An 18,246-nucleotide genomic window follows, 5' to 3' on the forward strand; every position below is an offset into this window, starting at 1 on the left:
AACCAGTATTGTATAAGGAAATGAGAGCAAATATAGAACTTCAGCTGTAAATAAAAGTCAATAATCCCAGGTTAGCCCTGAAGAGAGCTGGAGCTCCAAACTTTAACAGATGGGTAATGATTTTGAAGTTAAGCCTTTGGCAAGCATTCCACAATTTTCAATTCTTTCTTCATACCAATATATCGTATACATCAAGGTGATTAAATATAGCTTAGCCAACAGTAAATTCAAAAAAATTGAAGGATGGACTTACCTGACTGTACATGTATCGTAGCATGAAATCCAACAAAAATGATTTGCCTTTACGAAATGCTCCTGCCACTGAGACAACCACAACATTCAAGTCTCGAATATGTTCTTGCAATAGAATTCTCTCCAATGATGCTTCATCAAGATCAAAGTGATGATTATCTTCATGTGCCACAACTATCTGTATTGGCCTGGCCTCCTTCATGGGTACATCATCTGAATTCATTGGATCCTCCTGGATAGCAGACTCATCTGTTTAAAAACACAGTAAATTAACAAGATACAAATTGAATTGTTTTAGCTCCATTTATTTTAATGTACTTTTACTAGCCATCAAGATTAATACCAATTATAATCAGGTAAGTTTAAAACAAAGCAGGCAACTTCAAACAGAGTGATAAAATTCTGCATAAAAACCTTTGCTAGGTTCAATAGTTAATAGTTGGATATCAGAATGTAAAAATATGTTGATGGGGTACAAGAAGCTCAAAGCGGATCTCAACAATTTTAATGTTTGCCCCTTTTCAGGAGATTATCAAAATAGCTGATACAAACTTAAAGTACTATTGCAAAATCCAATGCAGCGTGTCTGAATTAATGTACATTTATACCTGTACATGCTGTATTTGTATTATGACTGTCAAAATGCAAATACATCCCGGATACCAGTTCTTCTGCCCATCATATCCACACTGACCATGGTACCCACCCTATTCATCCCAATTTCCTCCAAGACCCCCACCTACTCTGCATACCGGTCCACATGCTTCTTAAAATTAAGACTATTGCACCTGCTTCAACCAACCCTGGTCTAGCCAACCTCTCCCTATAGCTCATGCCCTCTGTCCTGGCAACATTCTTGTGAATTTTTGCAACCCTGTTTAAAATTATCTTTCCAAAAACAGTGACCAATAACTATACATAGTACACCAAGTACAGCCTCAGATTTGTACGTGTTAATTCCTATACTAAATGACAGACAGCATGCTAAACACCTTTAACTTGTGATGTTGCTTTCAACTATGAACTATGAACATGTCCCTGGTTCATTGCACATCCTTGTGTCCTACCAAACCTACTACAAATCCTATGCGGCTTCAAAATACATCTCACACTTAACCGTATTGAAATCCATTTGTCACTCCTTAGACCACTTCACTAAATGATAGTAATCCCTTCATAATCCGCAATAACCTTCTTCACTATCAACTCATGATTTCGTGTCACCTGCGAACTTACTGATCAAGCCTCATGCAATTGCATCTGAATTTTTATAAAAATAATCACAAGACCATAAGACATAGTACAAGATTTAGGCCACTAGGCCCATCCAGTCTGCTCTGCCATTCCACCTTGGCTAATTTATTATCCCTCAACCTCATACTCCTGCCTTCTCCTTGTAATCTTTGATGCCCTGACCAATCAAGAACCCACCAACCTCCACTTTAATACTCAAATGACTTGGTCTCCGTAGCTATCCGTGGCAGTGAATTCAACAGATTCCCCATCCTCTGGCCAAAGAAATTCCTCGCAAACAACAGGAATTCTGCAGATGCTGGAAATTCAAGCAACACACATCAAAGTTGCTGGTGAACACAGCAGGCCAGGCAGCATCTGTAGGAAGAGGTGCAGTCGACGTTTCAGGCCGAGACCCTTCGTCAGGACTAACTGAAGGAAGAGTAAGGGATTTGAAAGTTGGAGAGGGAGGGGGGAGATCCAAAATGATAGGAGAAGACAGGAGGGGGAGGGATAGAGCCAAGAGCTGGACAGGTGATAGGCATAAGGGGATACGAGAGGATCATGGGACAGGAAGTCCGGGAAGACAGACAAGGGGGAGGGGGACCCAGAGGATGGGCAAGAGGTATATTCAGAGGGACAGAGGGAGAAAAAGGAGAGTGAGAGAAAGAATGTGTGCATAAAAATAAGTAACAGATGGGGTACGAGGGGGAGGTGGGGCCTTAGCGGAAGATAGAGAAGTCGATGTTCATGCCATCAGGTTGGAGGCTACCCAGACGGAATATAAGGTGTTGTTCCTCCAACCTGAGTGTGGCTTCATCTTTACAGTAGAGGAGGCCGTGGACAGACATGTCAGAATGGGAATGGGATGTGGAATTAAAATATGTGGCCACTGGGAGATCCTGCTTTCTCTGGCGGACAGAGCGTAGATGTTCAGCAAAGCGGTCTCCCAGTCTGCGTCGGGTCTCGCCAATATATAAAAGGCCACATCGGGAGCACCGGACGCAGTATATCACCCCAGTCGACTCACAGGTGAAGTGTTGCCTCACCTGGGAGGACTGTTTGGGGCCCTGAATGGTGATAAGGGAGGAAGTGTAAGGGCATGTGTAGCACTTGTTCCGCTTACACGGATAAGTGCCAGGAGGGAGATCAGTGGGGAGGGATGGGGGGGACGAATGGACAAGGGAGTTACGTAGGGAGCAACCCCTGCGGAATGCAGAGAGAGGGGGGAGGGAAAGATGTGCTTAGTGGTGGGCATTCCTCATTTGTTTTAAGCGAACCTCCCTCTATTCTGAGGCTGTGCCCTCTGGTCCTAGACACACCCACACACCCACTATAGGAAGCATCCTCTTCACATCCACCATGTAGGCCTTTCAATATTCAATAGATTTCAAAGAACCCCCCCCACCCACCCACATTCTTCTAAACTCCACCAAGTACAGGCCCAGAGCCAAACGCTCCTCACATGCTAACCCGTTCATTCTAGGAATCATTCTCCTAAATCTCCTCCAGACCCTTTCCAAAATAAAGGACCCAAAAACTCCAAGTGTGGTCTGACCAACGCCTTATAAAGCCTCAGCATTACATCCTTGCTTTTATATTCTAGTCCTCTTGAAATAAGTACTAACATTGCGTTTGCCTTCCTCACCACCAACTCGACCTGCAAGTTAATCTTTAGGGAATCCTGCACAAGGATTTCCAAGTCACTCTGCATCTCAGATTTTTTAATTTTTTTCTCCATTTAGAAAATAGTCTATGCCTTTATTCCTTCTCAAATTGCATGATCATACACTTCCCTATTCTATACTCCATCTTCCACTTCTTTGCCCATTCTCCCTATCTGTCCAAGCCCTTCTGCAGATCCTCACTTTTTCAATACTATCTGCCTCTCCATCCATAATACTGTGCAAAAGTCTTAGGCACATTTATATAGCTAGTGTGCCCAAGACTTTTGCATAGTACCATAGTAATTTTATGTATTGCACCGTACTGCTGCTCTACTATAGACAGAGTGGAAACAGGAGCAGAAAGCACCAGAGACATTCTGTAATGAGCAATAAACCAATTTTGAATCAAGTTATCCTTGCCTGGTGTCTCAGGGGTGACTACATCTGCACCTTCCCACCTTCCCCGCCCCTAGAACTTCTTTGCCACCTGCCCCCAACATCCTTCCTGTGGTGCTCCACCTTTGCCATTCTCAAGTGCCTTATACCCAATTTCCCTCGGGATCAATAAAGTATGTCCATCTATCTATACCTTTGCACAGTACTGTATCTTCATATTGTCTGCAAACCTGGCTATGACGCCATTAATTCTGTCATCTAAATTGTGGCCATACAACATGAAAAGCTATCCCAATACAGATACTTGCAGAATGCCACTAGTCACCGGCAGCCAATCAGAACAGACCCCTTTATTCCCACTCTTTGGCTGACTGGCAGGAGGTAATTTCAATAGGTTCAAAGGCCTATATTTTACTTTCTTCTGCCTCCCTCCCATCTTGAAGAACGCAGTTTTCCAATTCTCCAAAACCATTCCAGATTCTAGTGATTCTTGAAAGATCATTACTGATGCCCACCACAATCTCTTCAGCTACTTCATTCGGAACTCTGGGTGTAGTCCATCTAGTCCAGGCAACTTATCTACCTTCAGATCTTTCAGCTTTCCAAGCACCTCCTCTTTAGAGTTAGTAACTACACTCACTTCTGCCCCAACGCTCAAATTTCTAGCATGCTGTTAAGTGTCTTCCACAGCGAAGACTGACAAAATACTTAAGTTCGACCATATTACGAACAGCAAGGGACCCAGCACAAACCCTTGCAGCAGACCACTAGTCATCAGCCTCCAATCTATGAAAACCTTCATCCACTATCTTCTGCTTCCTACCTCCATGCCAATTTGGAATCCCCCAGCTTGCTCACCCTGGATTCCATAGGATCTGATCTTCTAGATCAGCCTACCATGTCCTGGCACCTTTTTGGTGACCTCTTCAAAGCACTCTCAAAGGTTTATCAAGCATGGCTCAGTGTGTGCAAAGCCACGTTAGCTCCTAATCAGACTCATTCTTTAACCAAGGTGCAAAGAATTTCCACCCCCTCCTCCCCCAGTTTAAATTAGTTCTTTACCTAATTATTCCATGCAAATTTTAAGACATTCATAATCTCCACAAAACATCAAAATACTACTTAGACAGTTGTCTCTTTGCTAATGGGCAAACTTACAATTGTTTTAGGTTTGGGCAATTATCAGTTTTGAACTCAAGTCAAGCAAAAACATGCAAATTCAGCGTGAAATATTATACATTAATCCCATATCCATTTCCAATACTGCTACTCCATTCATTCCACTGCCACTCATCCCACTACCTCACCCCTACTTTCTTCTGAAAATTTACTTTGACTTTAAAACTTCCAAATATTAAAAATTGATTTCACTGTATTTGGACAGGTTTTTATAACTGCCCAGGGAAAATTTTGATCATTCTGATAAGAAAACTTTGCTATGATCTTCAAATATAGCTGATAACAATGCATGGTCAGATCACAAATCAAAATTAACCAATGTGTGTTGCCTTTGTACTCTACAAAATAAGACACTAGAATGCAACTAATTATTCTGTAAATTGTCAGGCAATGGCCCTCTACCACAAGTGTTTTTAATCTGTGACATAAATGACATTTCTATTGTCACGTTACCCATTATCAGCATCCTGAAACTTAGCTAAACCAGCTGGATGAGAATGAGACATTTGTCCACCTTTGAACTAAGTATTTGTAAAGATTTAAAAAGAGGGTCTTTATTGAGGTTTGTCCTAAGCAGCAGCACAAGAGGACTTTCTGGTCTACACACTGCTCTCAGGGTAACATACCAAGATAAACAGATGGAAGATCAACTCAGTGAATGATGCACTTTAGCCTATGCGAAACTTGGTCTTCCAGCACAATGAGATGTCTAAGTTGATGCTGCCACCACCTGGTACATTCCAAACTACAGGAATACATGTTAAGGCAGGCACTGAAGAAACCACAAACCAAAAAGATGCAGCCAAAGGCTTTGTGATGAATTACTGCAATCCAACACCCTGCCACAATAGACAGAGGTGAGATACTTCATGATACTCTTGCAAACACTTAACAGGTATAATGCCAATTGAGTAGACTGGTGCTTTGTACACAGAATGTATTACGTTGATGATACTATATAAACTTTACAACACTATGAACATAAAATGGACAACATTAAACATAAATTATGTACTGTTTCACATTTCCTGGATTTTGAGTAAAGTTTATTGTTGGAGGAAAATAATTGATGTCACTACAAGTGCAGGTCGGAAGCCTGGTATCCTTTAGTAGATAGTTCATCATCTGACTTTGCAAATCCTTCAATCACCTACAAGGAGTGCTAATACCCTAACAGGGTCAACAATGTCATCTCTGAGCAGCTACAGAAACTTCATGAGGTGGTAAGGGTTAAAAACTAGAGATCTTAACTCATGTTAAGGTAGAACAATGGATGAGGTCCTACAGAACAAGCATAAGTATTAAATTGCAGTTCAAGGACAGTGATCTCCAGATTACTCCCTTGCCACAGACAGATCAGGAAAAAAAAATAAGCTGTCAGGGTTTCCAACCTGGGGTCCATACACTCATTGGTTAACAGTAGGGATTCATGGTACAAAAAAAAAAGTTGGAAAGCCCGAGGTTAGATGAATGCATAGCTGAAGAGCTGGTGCAGGGATTCAGGTTCTTGGACCATTGGGATCTCTTGTGGTAGAAGTGACCTGTACAAGAGAGAGGGGTTGCACTTGAATCACAGGGAACAATGTTCCTAACAGGAAAATTTGCTTTTGCTATCAGAATTTAAACTAGATTAGCAGGGGATGGGACTCAAGAAAAGGAAGATGGTAAGAAGACAGGGATGTGTAGTAACCAGGAGTACAAGCCTAGCAATCAGGATAGCCATGTTTACAGTTAAAGGACCACAGTTTTAAATTGCATCTATTTCATTGCACATAGTTTAACAGACAAGGCAAATGAACTGAGGGCACAGATTGTCTCTATTAACTGGGAATAATATGGCCACAACAGAAACTTAGCCATGAGAAGGGCAGGACTACCAGCTCGATGTTCCGGGATACCAATGCTTCAGAAGTAACAGCAACAGGTAAGAGTGAAGGAGGAAGAGGCTTTTTTGATAAGGGAGGACATAACAGCAGTGCCTTGAGGGTTCATGCTTGAGGAATCATCTATTGAAGCCACTTGGGTAGAATTTACTGTAGAGATAAGGGGTTGATTATCTGGTAGAGCTATATTACAGATTCTCTCCAACCGCAGCCCCCCCATCACCAATAGTTAGCAGGAACTTAAGGAACCTAAGTGTTGAGAAACCGTTTGCAGTTGTGAGAATAGTAGGATAGTACTAGTGGAAGATTTCAATATTCTTAGTACTGACTAGGCCACCCAATGTTCAAAGAGCCGGGACAGAGCAAAATTTACAATAAGAATAAACCACAGGAAGGAGCATCTCCTCTTAGGAACTCAGGCAGGCCAAGGAAATGCCCGTAACTAAAGGGGAGCAGTTGGGTCCAATGTCAATCCTATTAGTTTTTAAAATGCTTTTGGAAAAAGATAGAACAGGTGCACTAATTAAAGTCCTGAACTACGGCAGGATCTAAAAAGCTGTTTGTAAAGTGAGATTGTTTCCGGGTTGCGGAGGTTTAGTTCCATTCTTTCTGCCCAGTGCACGTGTAGTTCCCTGCCAAGCACCGCGTTTTCAGCATAGCTTCTGCATCAAAGTGACCAAATTAGATAAGAGTACAGACTGTCGCAAACATCAAAATACGGCAATGTCCCCAACCACCGGGCCGCGAAGCATGCAATGGTGCAGTGGTAGTCCTGATACGCACAGCACATCTTTAAGAAAAAAAGCCGATATAAACAAGCTAATTAATTAGGTGCTGTCTGGCATGTAAATGTCGGCCCAGATCAGAGGCGACGCAATCAGCAATCGCTCATGATATCCTGATAGCGTGGCGGAGGCTCCACGAAAGAAGGCAAAAACGTACAAATTCCATCCAGAATGGGAAGAAGAATTTCTATTTGAAAGACAAGTGTGTATGTATGTTGTGCCACCAAACATAAGCACTCACTAAAAGAGGGAATCTGGAGCAGCACCACAACACCAACCACCAGAAATTTAAAGACACCTACCCACCCCCCAAACAGCGCAATTCGTGCCAGGAAAGTTGAGCTGAAATCGGGGTTGAAGGTCCAGCAATCGTTTTCCACAAAACATGCTGCTCAAAATAAGACTGCTATTGAAGCATCATTTCGTGTAAGTCACCTTTTGGCTGAACACAAGAAGCCTTTTACAGATGGCGATTTATTCAAGGAAGCAACGGTCATTACCGCAAAGACTGTTTTTAATGACTTTAAAAACAAAAATGGCATCACAACTGCAATACATAATATACTGCTTGCCCCTGCATCAGTGACTAGGAGGGTAGAGTCATTGTCGGAGGACATGGATATTTTTCACTACAGTTCGATGAATCCCTGGATGTAATGCAAACAGCTCAGCATGTTGTATTTGACAGAATGGCTTTCCAGGATTTTACAACAAAGGAGGACTTCCTCACTCTTTTGCAATTAAAGGAAAGAACCAGAGGTGAGGATATTTACAATGAGTTTACAACAAAATGTCCGTGAAAATGACATCCCCATTCATAAACTGGTGGCAATTACTACTGATGGGGCTGAGCAATGCATGGTGTGCGCGTTGGTTTTATACCACTAAAAGTCAGTGCCTACTTCAGGTCAACTCATCTATGTGAAATTGCATTTTCACAGATGAAAATTATTAAATCTAAGTAGAGGAGCTGACTACTGACAGACACTTCACTAGGGTGGCCAACTTTCTCACTCCCAAATAAGGGACAAAAGTAGCAGTCAAATCCCAGGACATTTGTGTCCACCCAGAGAAAGACTACCATGACCATGAGTACTTGTGCGGGCACCTGTGTGCACATGCGCTACGTGCCGATTTTGTTTTAACCCCACAGATCAGCTTTGGCTTAATTTTCATTATTTCTACTTTATACAGACTGTATTTATCATATCATTCCTGCTTTTACTATATGTTAATGTTATTTTAGGTTTGTGTTATTTGGTAGGTTATTTTTTTGGGTCTGGGAACGCTCAAAATATTTTTCCATACAAATTAATGGTAATTGATTCTTCGACGGAAAGCATTTCTGCACGAAAGGTTTCATAGGAACGCTCTACCTTAGCGGGGGGAAATACAGGACAGTTGGCAACCCTACACACCTCACAGACTGTCTCACTGGCTGTCTGTAGTTATGAGCCAAATTTCAGGGAACTAGCAGAAAGTATTCAGCCCCAGTCATCACACTGAGTGCAACAGTCAATTTTTATTCATTTATTTTTTGTGTTGAAATAAAATTAAATAATGAAACTTAGAATTAAAAGGTGTAAAGTATTGTAGTATTCTTAAAGACAGACAGCTATGGCCTGTTTGATATGCTAGTTACAGTGTTTTCTTGTTTGAATTAATTTGAAAGTTTGACATAAGTATTGTTTAATTCAAATACAATTCGCCCAAATAAAAGGCCTCAAATTGGAAGTACAATCTGAGCTGTTTTTTCTCTAAACAATTTAGCAGGTAGATCTTGCCTTTCACTGAGGTCGAGGTAGGGGATCTTGGGCTTAAAGAGGTTGGTGACCACTATTTTAGACAGTCAATTCAGCCCAATTCAGGGTAATAACTATACAATGAATGGCAGGGCACCAACTAGTGTTGCGGAACAGAGTGACTAGAAGTTCAAGTACAGCTTGCTGAAAACAGCTGCATAATTAAACCACGTAGTGAAGGTAGCACTTAGTATGCTAGCCTTCAGCCAGGGCATGTTTAGGAACAAGGGATATTATACTGCACTTACATGTTGTTGGTGTGGCTACACCTAAAGTATGTTACAGATTTGGTCATTTTGTTTTCGGAAAGACATTGTCAAGCTGGAGAGGATGCAGAAGAGATTTACGAGGACGATGCTTGGACTGGAGTGCCTAAGTTATAGGGAGGAGTTGGCCATGCTAGATCTTTATTCCCTGAAGTGTAGGAGAATGACAAGTGATCTCAGAAATTCATAAAATCATGAGGGATATAGACATAGTGGACAATCGGTTCTTTGCCCAAGATTAAAGTGTTCAAAACCAAAAGGCTACAGATACAAGAGAGGAGAGTTAAAAATACCTTATTGGTAACTTCTTTAGAGGCTATGAATACATAAGCTGCCAAGAGGAAGTGTTTGAGGTGAGTATGATTGTGACATTTAAGAGACATTTGGATAAGTACTTGCAGGGAAGAGGCTTGGAGGATTATGAGCCAAATGCAAGCAACTGGGACTAGCAGTGAAGATGCTGTGGTTGGCCTGTTTCTGTGCTGTATTACTCTGACTCTGCACTTTCCTGGGTGAGTGCAGCTCCAACGACAAAGCAGCCCATTTGATTGCCACCCAATCTATTGAACTGCATGTTCAGTCCTATCACAACTGGTACTACCCATGAAGCCCAGATGGCTGTATTTCAATGCCAATTCAAAAGTCAAGCCCGCCCTCGAAACGGACAATAATAAACAACATACAAGACATCACTAGCAAGTTCACATCACCTTTACTTGGAAGCTGCCACCATTATGGTGTCTCTATCATAACACCTCCATTCTGTTTGGTAGAGCATAATTTCACCTGAAATACTGTAGTGTTTCAAGTGATAAACGCTCCACAACAAGAACAGGAAGCCAGAGGGCTGGATCTGTTAATATGGCAGCTTGGCAGAAATATACAGTGATAACCATGGGGTATTTTAATCCACAAGTGGGGCGGGGGGGGGGGAGAAAGAGGAGGAGTCAGACGTTTAAAGTAGCCAAGATTAGGAGTGTCAGATAGCTTTTAAGAACAGAATGTCCTGGTTATAACAGACTTGGAGTTAATTATTGACATGATTGCAAAAATGCCACTTCATTGCACAATACCAAGGCAGTATTAACCATATGAATTTTTTTTTTTTTTATATATATATATATAAATTAAAGGGCAAGCCTAAGGGGATGAAGGCAAAACTAGTCAAGGAGCTAGCAAAGCAGCTTAAGGGGTCAATGCATTCAGAAACAGTAGCAGATATTTGGAACATCTTTCATAATATACAAAATTTCAACAGGAAAGGAAAAATTCAAAGCTCATCAGATTACAAGTTGTAGTTAACAAAAAAAATACAAACTTGAAAAATGAAACTGAAGATAGACTACACACCTGAAGATTAGACAGAATGTATAAGATACAGTAACAATTAACTGGAACATTAAGAGGGAAAAAAGTACAAGATAAAGCTAAACAATTTTTGAAAGAATCTAGGAAACTTGAAAAACAAGGAGATGCAGATTGGATTAAACAAGTATTTTACATCGGTCTTCACTGCTACAGGATACACGCACCATCTCAGAAATTGCTGTAAAGTAGGATTTTGAAGAGCATGGGAAATTTTCTATCAGCAATGATACTGCAAAATTGTTGGGAGCTCTGGGCTCAGATGGGCATCATCCTTGAACCTGAAAAAATGGCTATTAAAAAAGTTGATGGGTAGGTTTTAATTTTCTTAAATTCCCAGATTCAGAGGAAGTTCCATTGGGAAAAAAAAACAAAGGGAAGAGATGAACAGAAAATTACAGAATTAGTTTTAACATTTGTATTTGGACAAAATGTTAATAATTAAAGACATTACAGCAGGCACTTAGAAAAAATCAAGGAATCAAGTCCACAGCAAAGGGAAATCATGTCTGACCTATTTGAAAATGATAGATGCAAAGGACAAGAGAATCTGTGGATGTACACCATCTAGATTTCCAGGTGTCCTATACAGATGCCACAAAGATTATCTCAGAATAAACTACACTGTATGGAATAGAAGTAGTGAACCTTCAGAGTGTGTACCTAAACAGGCAATAATCTTCTAATTCTCTCACATGGCATGATAATTTTGAGCAAAGATCATTGATTAATGTATGTGTAATAATAATTATAGACTTTAAGGATTATTGCTTATTTGTGTGTAATAAATAAGCACATTAAAGGCACATAGTAAAACATTGTTTTACTAATAATGTGCAGATTGAAATAAACATTTTAGAAAATCTTCAAAATTATTATTAATCTTTTAATGACAATAACAATTTCTGCACAGTATTAGTATTGTGCTTACTCTCCAAATACTGATACGTATACAAAGTCTGCGAAAATTTGCAAGCATATCATCCAAAGTCACATGCTCATGCAGTTGTCTAGCTCAGGGGTCCCCGACCTTTTTTTGCACCGCAGACCGGTTTAATATTGACAATATTCTTGCGGACCAGCCGATGTGGGGGGGTTCAAGTTCAACAGTGCATGACAGGAAATGAGGAAATGTGCAGCTGGCTCATATTATTTCATAGCGCCAAATTATATAGTTTCCTCGCGGCCTGGTAGCACATGCTTTGTGGCCCGGTGGTTGGGGACAACTGGTCCAACTGATGCTAAGTCAGCACGAGATATTTCCTGAGGAAACACCTCACTGCTCTCTGGTTTTAAAAAAAAAATTGTTACTTCATTTTGCAGTGAAGATAATAATTATGTACCTTTTTTATTATAGAGCTTAAAGAATCAAAGGATAACATTCCATAAGCGTGCCAACAAAATCTTTGCATACCATCTTGGGGACTCATTCTATAGGTTCACCACCCCCAGATAGGAGGGGAATGGCTGGATAACAGGGAACATCGTAACATCAATAATTGTTTTTGTGGCCATAGATGTTGAGATATTTCCACTAGTGAGAGGAGATTAAGTAATTGTTATACAGTTAGGGGCATTCAATTAAAACTGAGGTGTGCAGGAACTTCTCACAAACTAGAACACAGAAAGTACAGCACAGGAACCAGAACCTTTGGCTCATGTTGTGGCAAACTTAATCAGCAACCAAATGCACAACTAAATAATCCCTTCTGACTACACAATGTCCATATCATTCCATTTCTTGCACATCCATGTGCTATCCATCCTCCACCACATTCCAAGCATCCAACACTGCTTACAGAATAAAAACTTGCCCCACACAACTCCTTTGAACTTTCCCAGTCTCACCTCAAATGCATGCACTCCAGTATTAGGCATTTCAACCCTGCAAAAAGATCAGGACTGTGCCATCTATCTGTACCTCTCAGAATTCTCTATCCGACCATACCTCAGCCTCCACCGCTCCAGAGAAACAAGATAAAGTTCAATTACTATTCAACCAATATAGCCAAATGAAACAGTATTCCTCTGGGGCCAAAGTACAAATCACATTTCCAACAACATTCAGTACACTGCACATATCACAAGTAGCACATATGGTTACAATTTCAGAATAACATACAAAGGAAAAAGATTTAGAAAAAAAATAATGTAGCCCAAGTCCCTGAATGTAGAATTGATGGCAAGTTGTCCTGGTGCAGTTTGTTCTTCCACTAAGCAAACACCAGAGGGCAGCATAGAGTGAACATTTTTTCCCAACCTATGTAGCACATGCCCTCTAATCCAGGCAGTATCCTGGTAAATGTCTTCTGTACCTTCCCCAAAGTCCAAAATCCTCCCTATAATGGTGCAAGCAGAATTGAAAGCAGTAATCCAGGAGCAGACCAATTTGAGTTTTATAAAGCTGCAACACACAAGTTCCTGACTTCTGAACTCAATTCGTCAATAATCAAATTTAATTTATTTAAATCTTAAATCCATCCCACAATGTGAGGGAGTAAAAATCTTTATTTTATGACTCTGCTACAATGTACAGACATGTGAATTTAAAAGTCTAATGGCTTGTAGAAGGAAGCTGTCCGTAGCCTGTTGACCCTGACTTTAATGCTGTGATACCATTTGCCAGACATAAGCAGCTGAAACAGTTTATGGTTGCAAGCATACCATATGCTTTTAGTCCTGATAAAGGGTCTTGACCTGAAATGCAACTGTTTATTCCTTTCTTCAGATGCTGTCTGATCTATTGAATTCCTCCAGTATTTTCTGTGTTATTCTGAGTTTCCAACATCTCCTGCATTTCACAACACACAAAATGTTGGAAGAACTCAGCAAGTCAGGAAGCATCAATGAAAGCGTAAACAGTTGCCATTTCGGACCAAAACCCTTCTTCAAGACTTTAGTGGATTTCTGGAATGCGCTGCTTGGGATGGTAGTGGAGGTAAGTACAATAGAGGAATTTAAGGGCTCTTAGATAGGCTGTTAACTATAAATTCCTTGGCATTATTATTTCAGAGGATCTGGCATGCAAGTCCAATTATGAAGAAAGCATGGCAGCACTTCTACTTCCTTAGGAGTTTGTGAAGATTCGGCATGACATCTAAAACTTTTATAAATCCCACAGATGTGTAGTGGAAAATATAATGACTAGTTGGAAACATCAATGCCCCTGAACAGAAAATCCTATAAAAGGAAGTGGATGCGGCCTAGTCCATCACATATAAAGCTCTCCCCACCAAAGAGCACATCTACATGAAATGCTGTCACAGGAAAGCAGCACTAACCCTAACCAGTACATCTTTGGAATGTGGGGGAGATCTCGAAAACCTGGAGAAAACTCCCCGTAACCACGGAGGGAACGTACAAACTCCTTACAGAAATGGGAAATGAAACCAATCACGCAGCTGGCATTGTACTAACTGCCACACTGTCCTTTGGGATAGAAAAGATTCTGAAACACGCAATGCTTATTGCCCTGCATCCTTCTGTCTCAAAAATTGTACTAGAGATTGTGGGTATAATGGAACTCAAGGGGGCATGTCAGTCAAATAAACACTCAGTAGCCACTTTACTGGGCACACCTGTGCACCTGCTCATTAATGCTTCATCTAATCAACCAATCATGTCGCAGCAATTCAACGTATAAAAGCATACAGACATGGTCAAGAGGTTCAAGCCAAACATCAGAATGGGGAAGAAATGTGACCCAAGTGACTTTGACCATGGAATGATCGTTGGTACCAGACAGGGTGGTTTGAGTATCTCAGAAACTGCTGATCTCTTGGGAATTTCACACACAACAGCCTCTAGAGTTTACCAAGAATGGTGTGATAAACAAAAAACTTCCAGTGAGCAGCAGTTCAATGGGTGAAAATGCCTCGTTAACGAGAAAGGTCAGAGGAAAATGACCAGATTGATTCAGCTGACAGGAGGGTGACAGAAATTTAAATAACCATGTGTTACAACAGTGATATGCAGAAAAGCATTGCTGAATACACATGTCAAACGTTGAATTGTATGGGCTACAGCAGAAGACAACCATAAACATACACTCAGTGACCATCTTATTATATACAGAAGGTATTTAAACACTTTGAAAAGGGAGGAAATCAATTGCGGTAGAGTCAGCGTTATTCTGAAGTTAGTAGAGATAGGGGAGGAGCAAGATTGGAATGGGGTCCTGGCCAAGACCAAGGTGAAGAGAAGCTTTCCTGATGCTCCGGCTCCACCCCTCTCCCCAGCCACTGCAGTACTCTGATCACCCACCACCAGCAGTCCAATCCAAGCATTCATTCCCCCCACCAGCTGTGAAACTTGCTGGTGGAAGAATTAGTTAACAACATCCCACTGGATTTATTCTTCCAGTTGACACATCATTGAACTGCAGAAATAGTTGTGGGAGGCACCAAAACAAACCCCACCTTCCTGATTGCAAAAGTACTGGAGAATCAGCAGATGAAGCTCAGCAAATCAGACAGCACCTTAGGAAATGAATAAACACTCGGCGTTTCACACAGAGCTTTCATCAGGACTGGAAACGAAGGGGGAGGAAGCCAAGGATGGGGGAAAAGGAAAGAGTACAATCTAGCTGATAGGTGAAGCCAGGTGGGTGTGGAGGGGTGGGTGAGTGGGTGGAGGCATTGATCAGCCTTGCTGCTTGGGGAAAGTAACTGTATTTGAGTTTGCTGGTCCTGGTGTGGCTGCTATATCCTGAAGGGTTTTTACCCCAAAACACCAACCGCTTATTCATTCCCATATATGCTAACTGACCTACCGAGTTCCTCCAGCACTTTGTGTGATGTAGATGCTATGTACAGGTTCATTATCACTGGCAGGTGATGTGAAATTTGTTAACTTAGCAACAGCAGTTCAATGCATACATAATCTAGCAAAGAAAAATGATAATAAAACCAAAAAAATAATAGTAAATCAATTACATATATTGAACAGATTAAAAATGTGCAAAAACAGAAATTCTGTATACAGTATTAAAAAAGCGAGTTAGTGTCCAAAGATTCAATGTCCATTTAGGACTCAGATGGCAGAGGGGAAGAAGCTGTTCCTGAATCGCTGAGGGTGTGCCTTCAGGCTTCTGTACCTCCTACCTGATGGTAACAGTGAGAAAAGGGCATGCCCTGGGTGCTGGAGGTCCTTAATAATGGATGCTGCCTTTCTGAGACCACTCCCTGAAGATGTCCTGGGTACTTTGTAGGCTAGTACCCAAGATGGAGCTAACTAGATTTATAACCTTCTGCAGCGTCTTTGCCTTCTGCAGCGTCTTTGTCCTGTGCAGTAGCCCCCCCATACCAGACAGTGATGCAGCCATGTCAGAATGCTCTCAACAGTACAACTATAGAAGTTTTTGAGTGTATTTGTTGACATGCCAAATCTCTTCAAACCCCTAAAAAAGTATAGCCACTGTCTTGCCTTTATAACTACATCGATATGTTGGGACCAGGTTAGATCCTCAGATCTTGACACCCAGGAACTTGAAGCTGCTCACTCTCTCCACTTCTGATCCCTTCATGAGGATTGGTATGTATTCTTTCATCTTACCCTTCCTGAAGTCTACAATCAGCTCTTTCGTCTTACTGATGTTAAGTGCCAGGTTGCTGCTGCAGCACCACTCCACTAGTTGGCATATCTCAGCCCTGTACGCCCTCTTGTCACCACCTGAGATTCTACCAACAACAGCTGTATCATCAGCAAGGTCAGTGAGCTTGGTGATACGAGGTTAGCAGAATTTAGTGCATTGGCATAAAGGTGTTGGTGCTTTAGCTGCACCCAGCTACATTGGCTGGGAGAAGATTTGTATACAGGTTTCCCCCGCCATCCAAAGGTAGAGCGTTCCTATGAAATGGTTCATAAGCTGGAATGTCGTAAAGTTAAGCAGCAATTACCACTTATGTATATGGGAAAATTTTGTGAGCGTTCGCAGACCCAAAAATAACCTACCAAATCATGCCAAATAACACAAAACCTAAAATAACAGTAACATATAGTAAAAGCAGGAATGATATGATAAATACACGGCTTATATAAAGTAGAAATACTTTTCCACAATCATTGCCTGAACTGTTCTCCGTAGCGAAAATCTCACAAGCACTGTCGGCAAAAACACAGCGCAAGCACTCTCCAGTAACCTTTAAGCTATGAAGCTGCCAAATCATACCAAATAACACGTAAAAAATACATAGCCGATATAAAGTAGAAATAATGTATGTACAGTGTAGTATCACTTACCGGAATTGGGAAAGTGCGGAGCACACTGATAATGGGGTGTTAGACTGAGTCGGAGGTTGGGTGGTGCAGTGGCCCCCACCCTCCGGGCAGCGAACCGATATGCAAAGCATGCAGCGGTAGCTGGGAGGCACACAGCACATCTTTAAGAAAAAAGCCGAAATAAACATGCTAATTAATTAGGTGCCACCCAGCACATAATTGTCGGCCCAGATCAGTGCCGATTGCATCACCTCTAATCTGGGCCGACAATTACATGTCGGGCGGCACCCAATTAATTAGCATGTTTATTTCTGCTTTTTTCTTAAAGATGTGCTTGTGTGTCTCCCGGCTACTGCTGCATTCTCCGCGAATCGGTATCTGTCCACGGCCTGGGTGTTGGGACACTAGGGTGTCATCGTCGTCGGTTTCCATTAGAGCAGGCAGCTCATCTTCTCCTATGACTGCCCGCCTCGATGTCAATGGTCGAGGTTCGCTGTCTGCTGTGGAAGGCTTGCTTGACTGCTGAGCCGCGCGCATTTTTCTATCATACAGTTCTTTGTAAGCACTCAAACCATCCTGCAAATATCCCCTAAACCGACATACCCTTTCAAAATTAAAGTCATGCTTTATCATTACTCATTCGGTTTCGATTGTTATCTTTTCCTCTTCCAACTACATCAGCTCTTCATCTATCAGTTCTTGGTCATGGGATGCCAAAACCTCTTCAACATCATCTTCGCCAGCTTCCACAAGCTAAACTCACTTAGTCCTTACTTCGTTCACCACAATCAAAACGCTTAATTATGTCTAGTTTTACGCTAAGTGTAACACCCTTACGAGCTCTTTCAGGTTTTTCCGATACCTTAGAACTCATCTTGCAAACGGCTGCTCACAGGCACGAGTTTAAGCAACGCTGGCGAGAATGCTGTTCCAAATCCCAGGGGAGAGTGGCTGCTCGGGGCACGCGCTGCCTTTTTTCGTAACAGTGAAAACACCTTCTGTTAGCGAAAACAGGGTACTAATGTAGGTCTTTCGTAACAGTGAGGTTTCGTAAAGCGAACGTTCGAAAAGCAGGGGACACCTGTAGTTTAATTCAGATATAACCCACATCCAGGTGCAAAGCAGGTTGAATTTCAATGCTGTTTTCAATGGGAACTATTATTCATCTGCCTTACATGCAAAGTCTAATCTGCACAATT

General features: G+C 41.5%; 1 protein-coding gene across 3 annotated transcripts in view; it reads right to left on the bottom strand.

The window, feature by feature from the left end:
* Window positions 1-18,246, bottom strand: part of atl2 (atlastin GTPase 2) — a 139,904-nt gene that overhangs the window by 91,945 nt on the left and 29,713 nt on the right. For all 3 annotated transcript variants that reach the window (XM_072265681.1, XM_072265682.1, XM_072265684.1), the window contains exon 2: window positions 254-501. In XM_072265681.1, coding sequence (XP_072121782.1) covers window positions 254-501 — 248 coding nt within the window. The remainder of the gene's footprint in view (window positions 1-253; window positions 502-18,246) is intronic.

This window comes from Mobula birostris, chromosome 8 (genome assembly GCF_030028105.1).
Source record: "Mobula birostris isolate sMobBir1 chromosome 8, sMobBir1.hap1, whole genome shotgun sequence".
NCBI lineage: Eukaryota > Metazoa > Chordata > Chondrichthyes > Myliobatiformes > Myliobatidae > Mobula > Mobula birostris.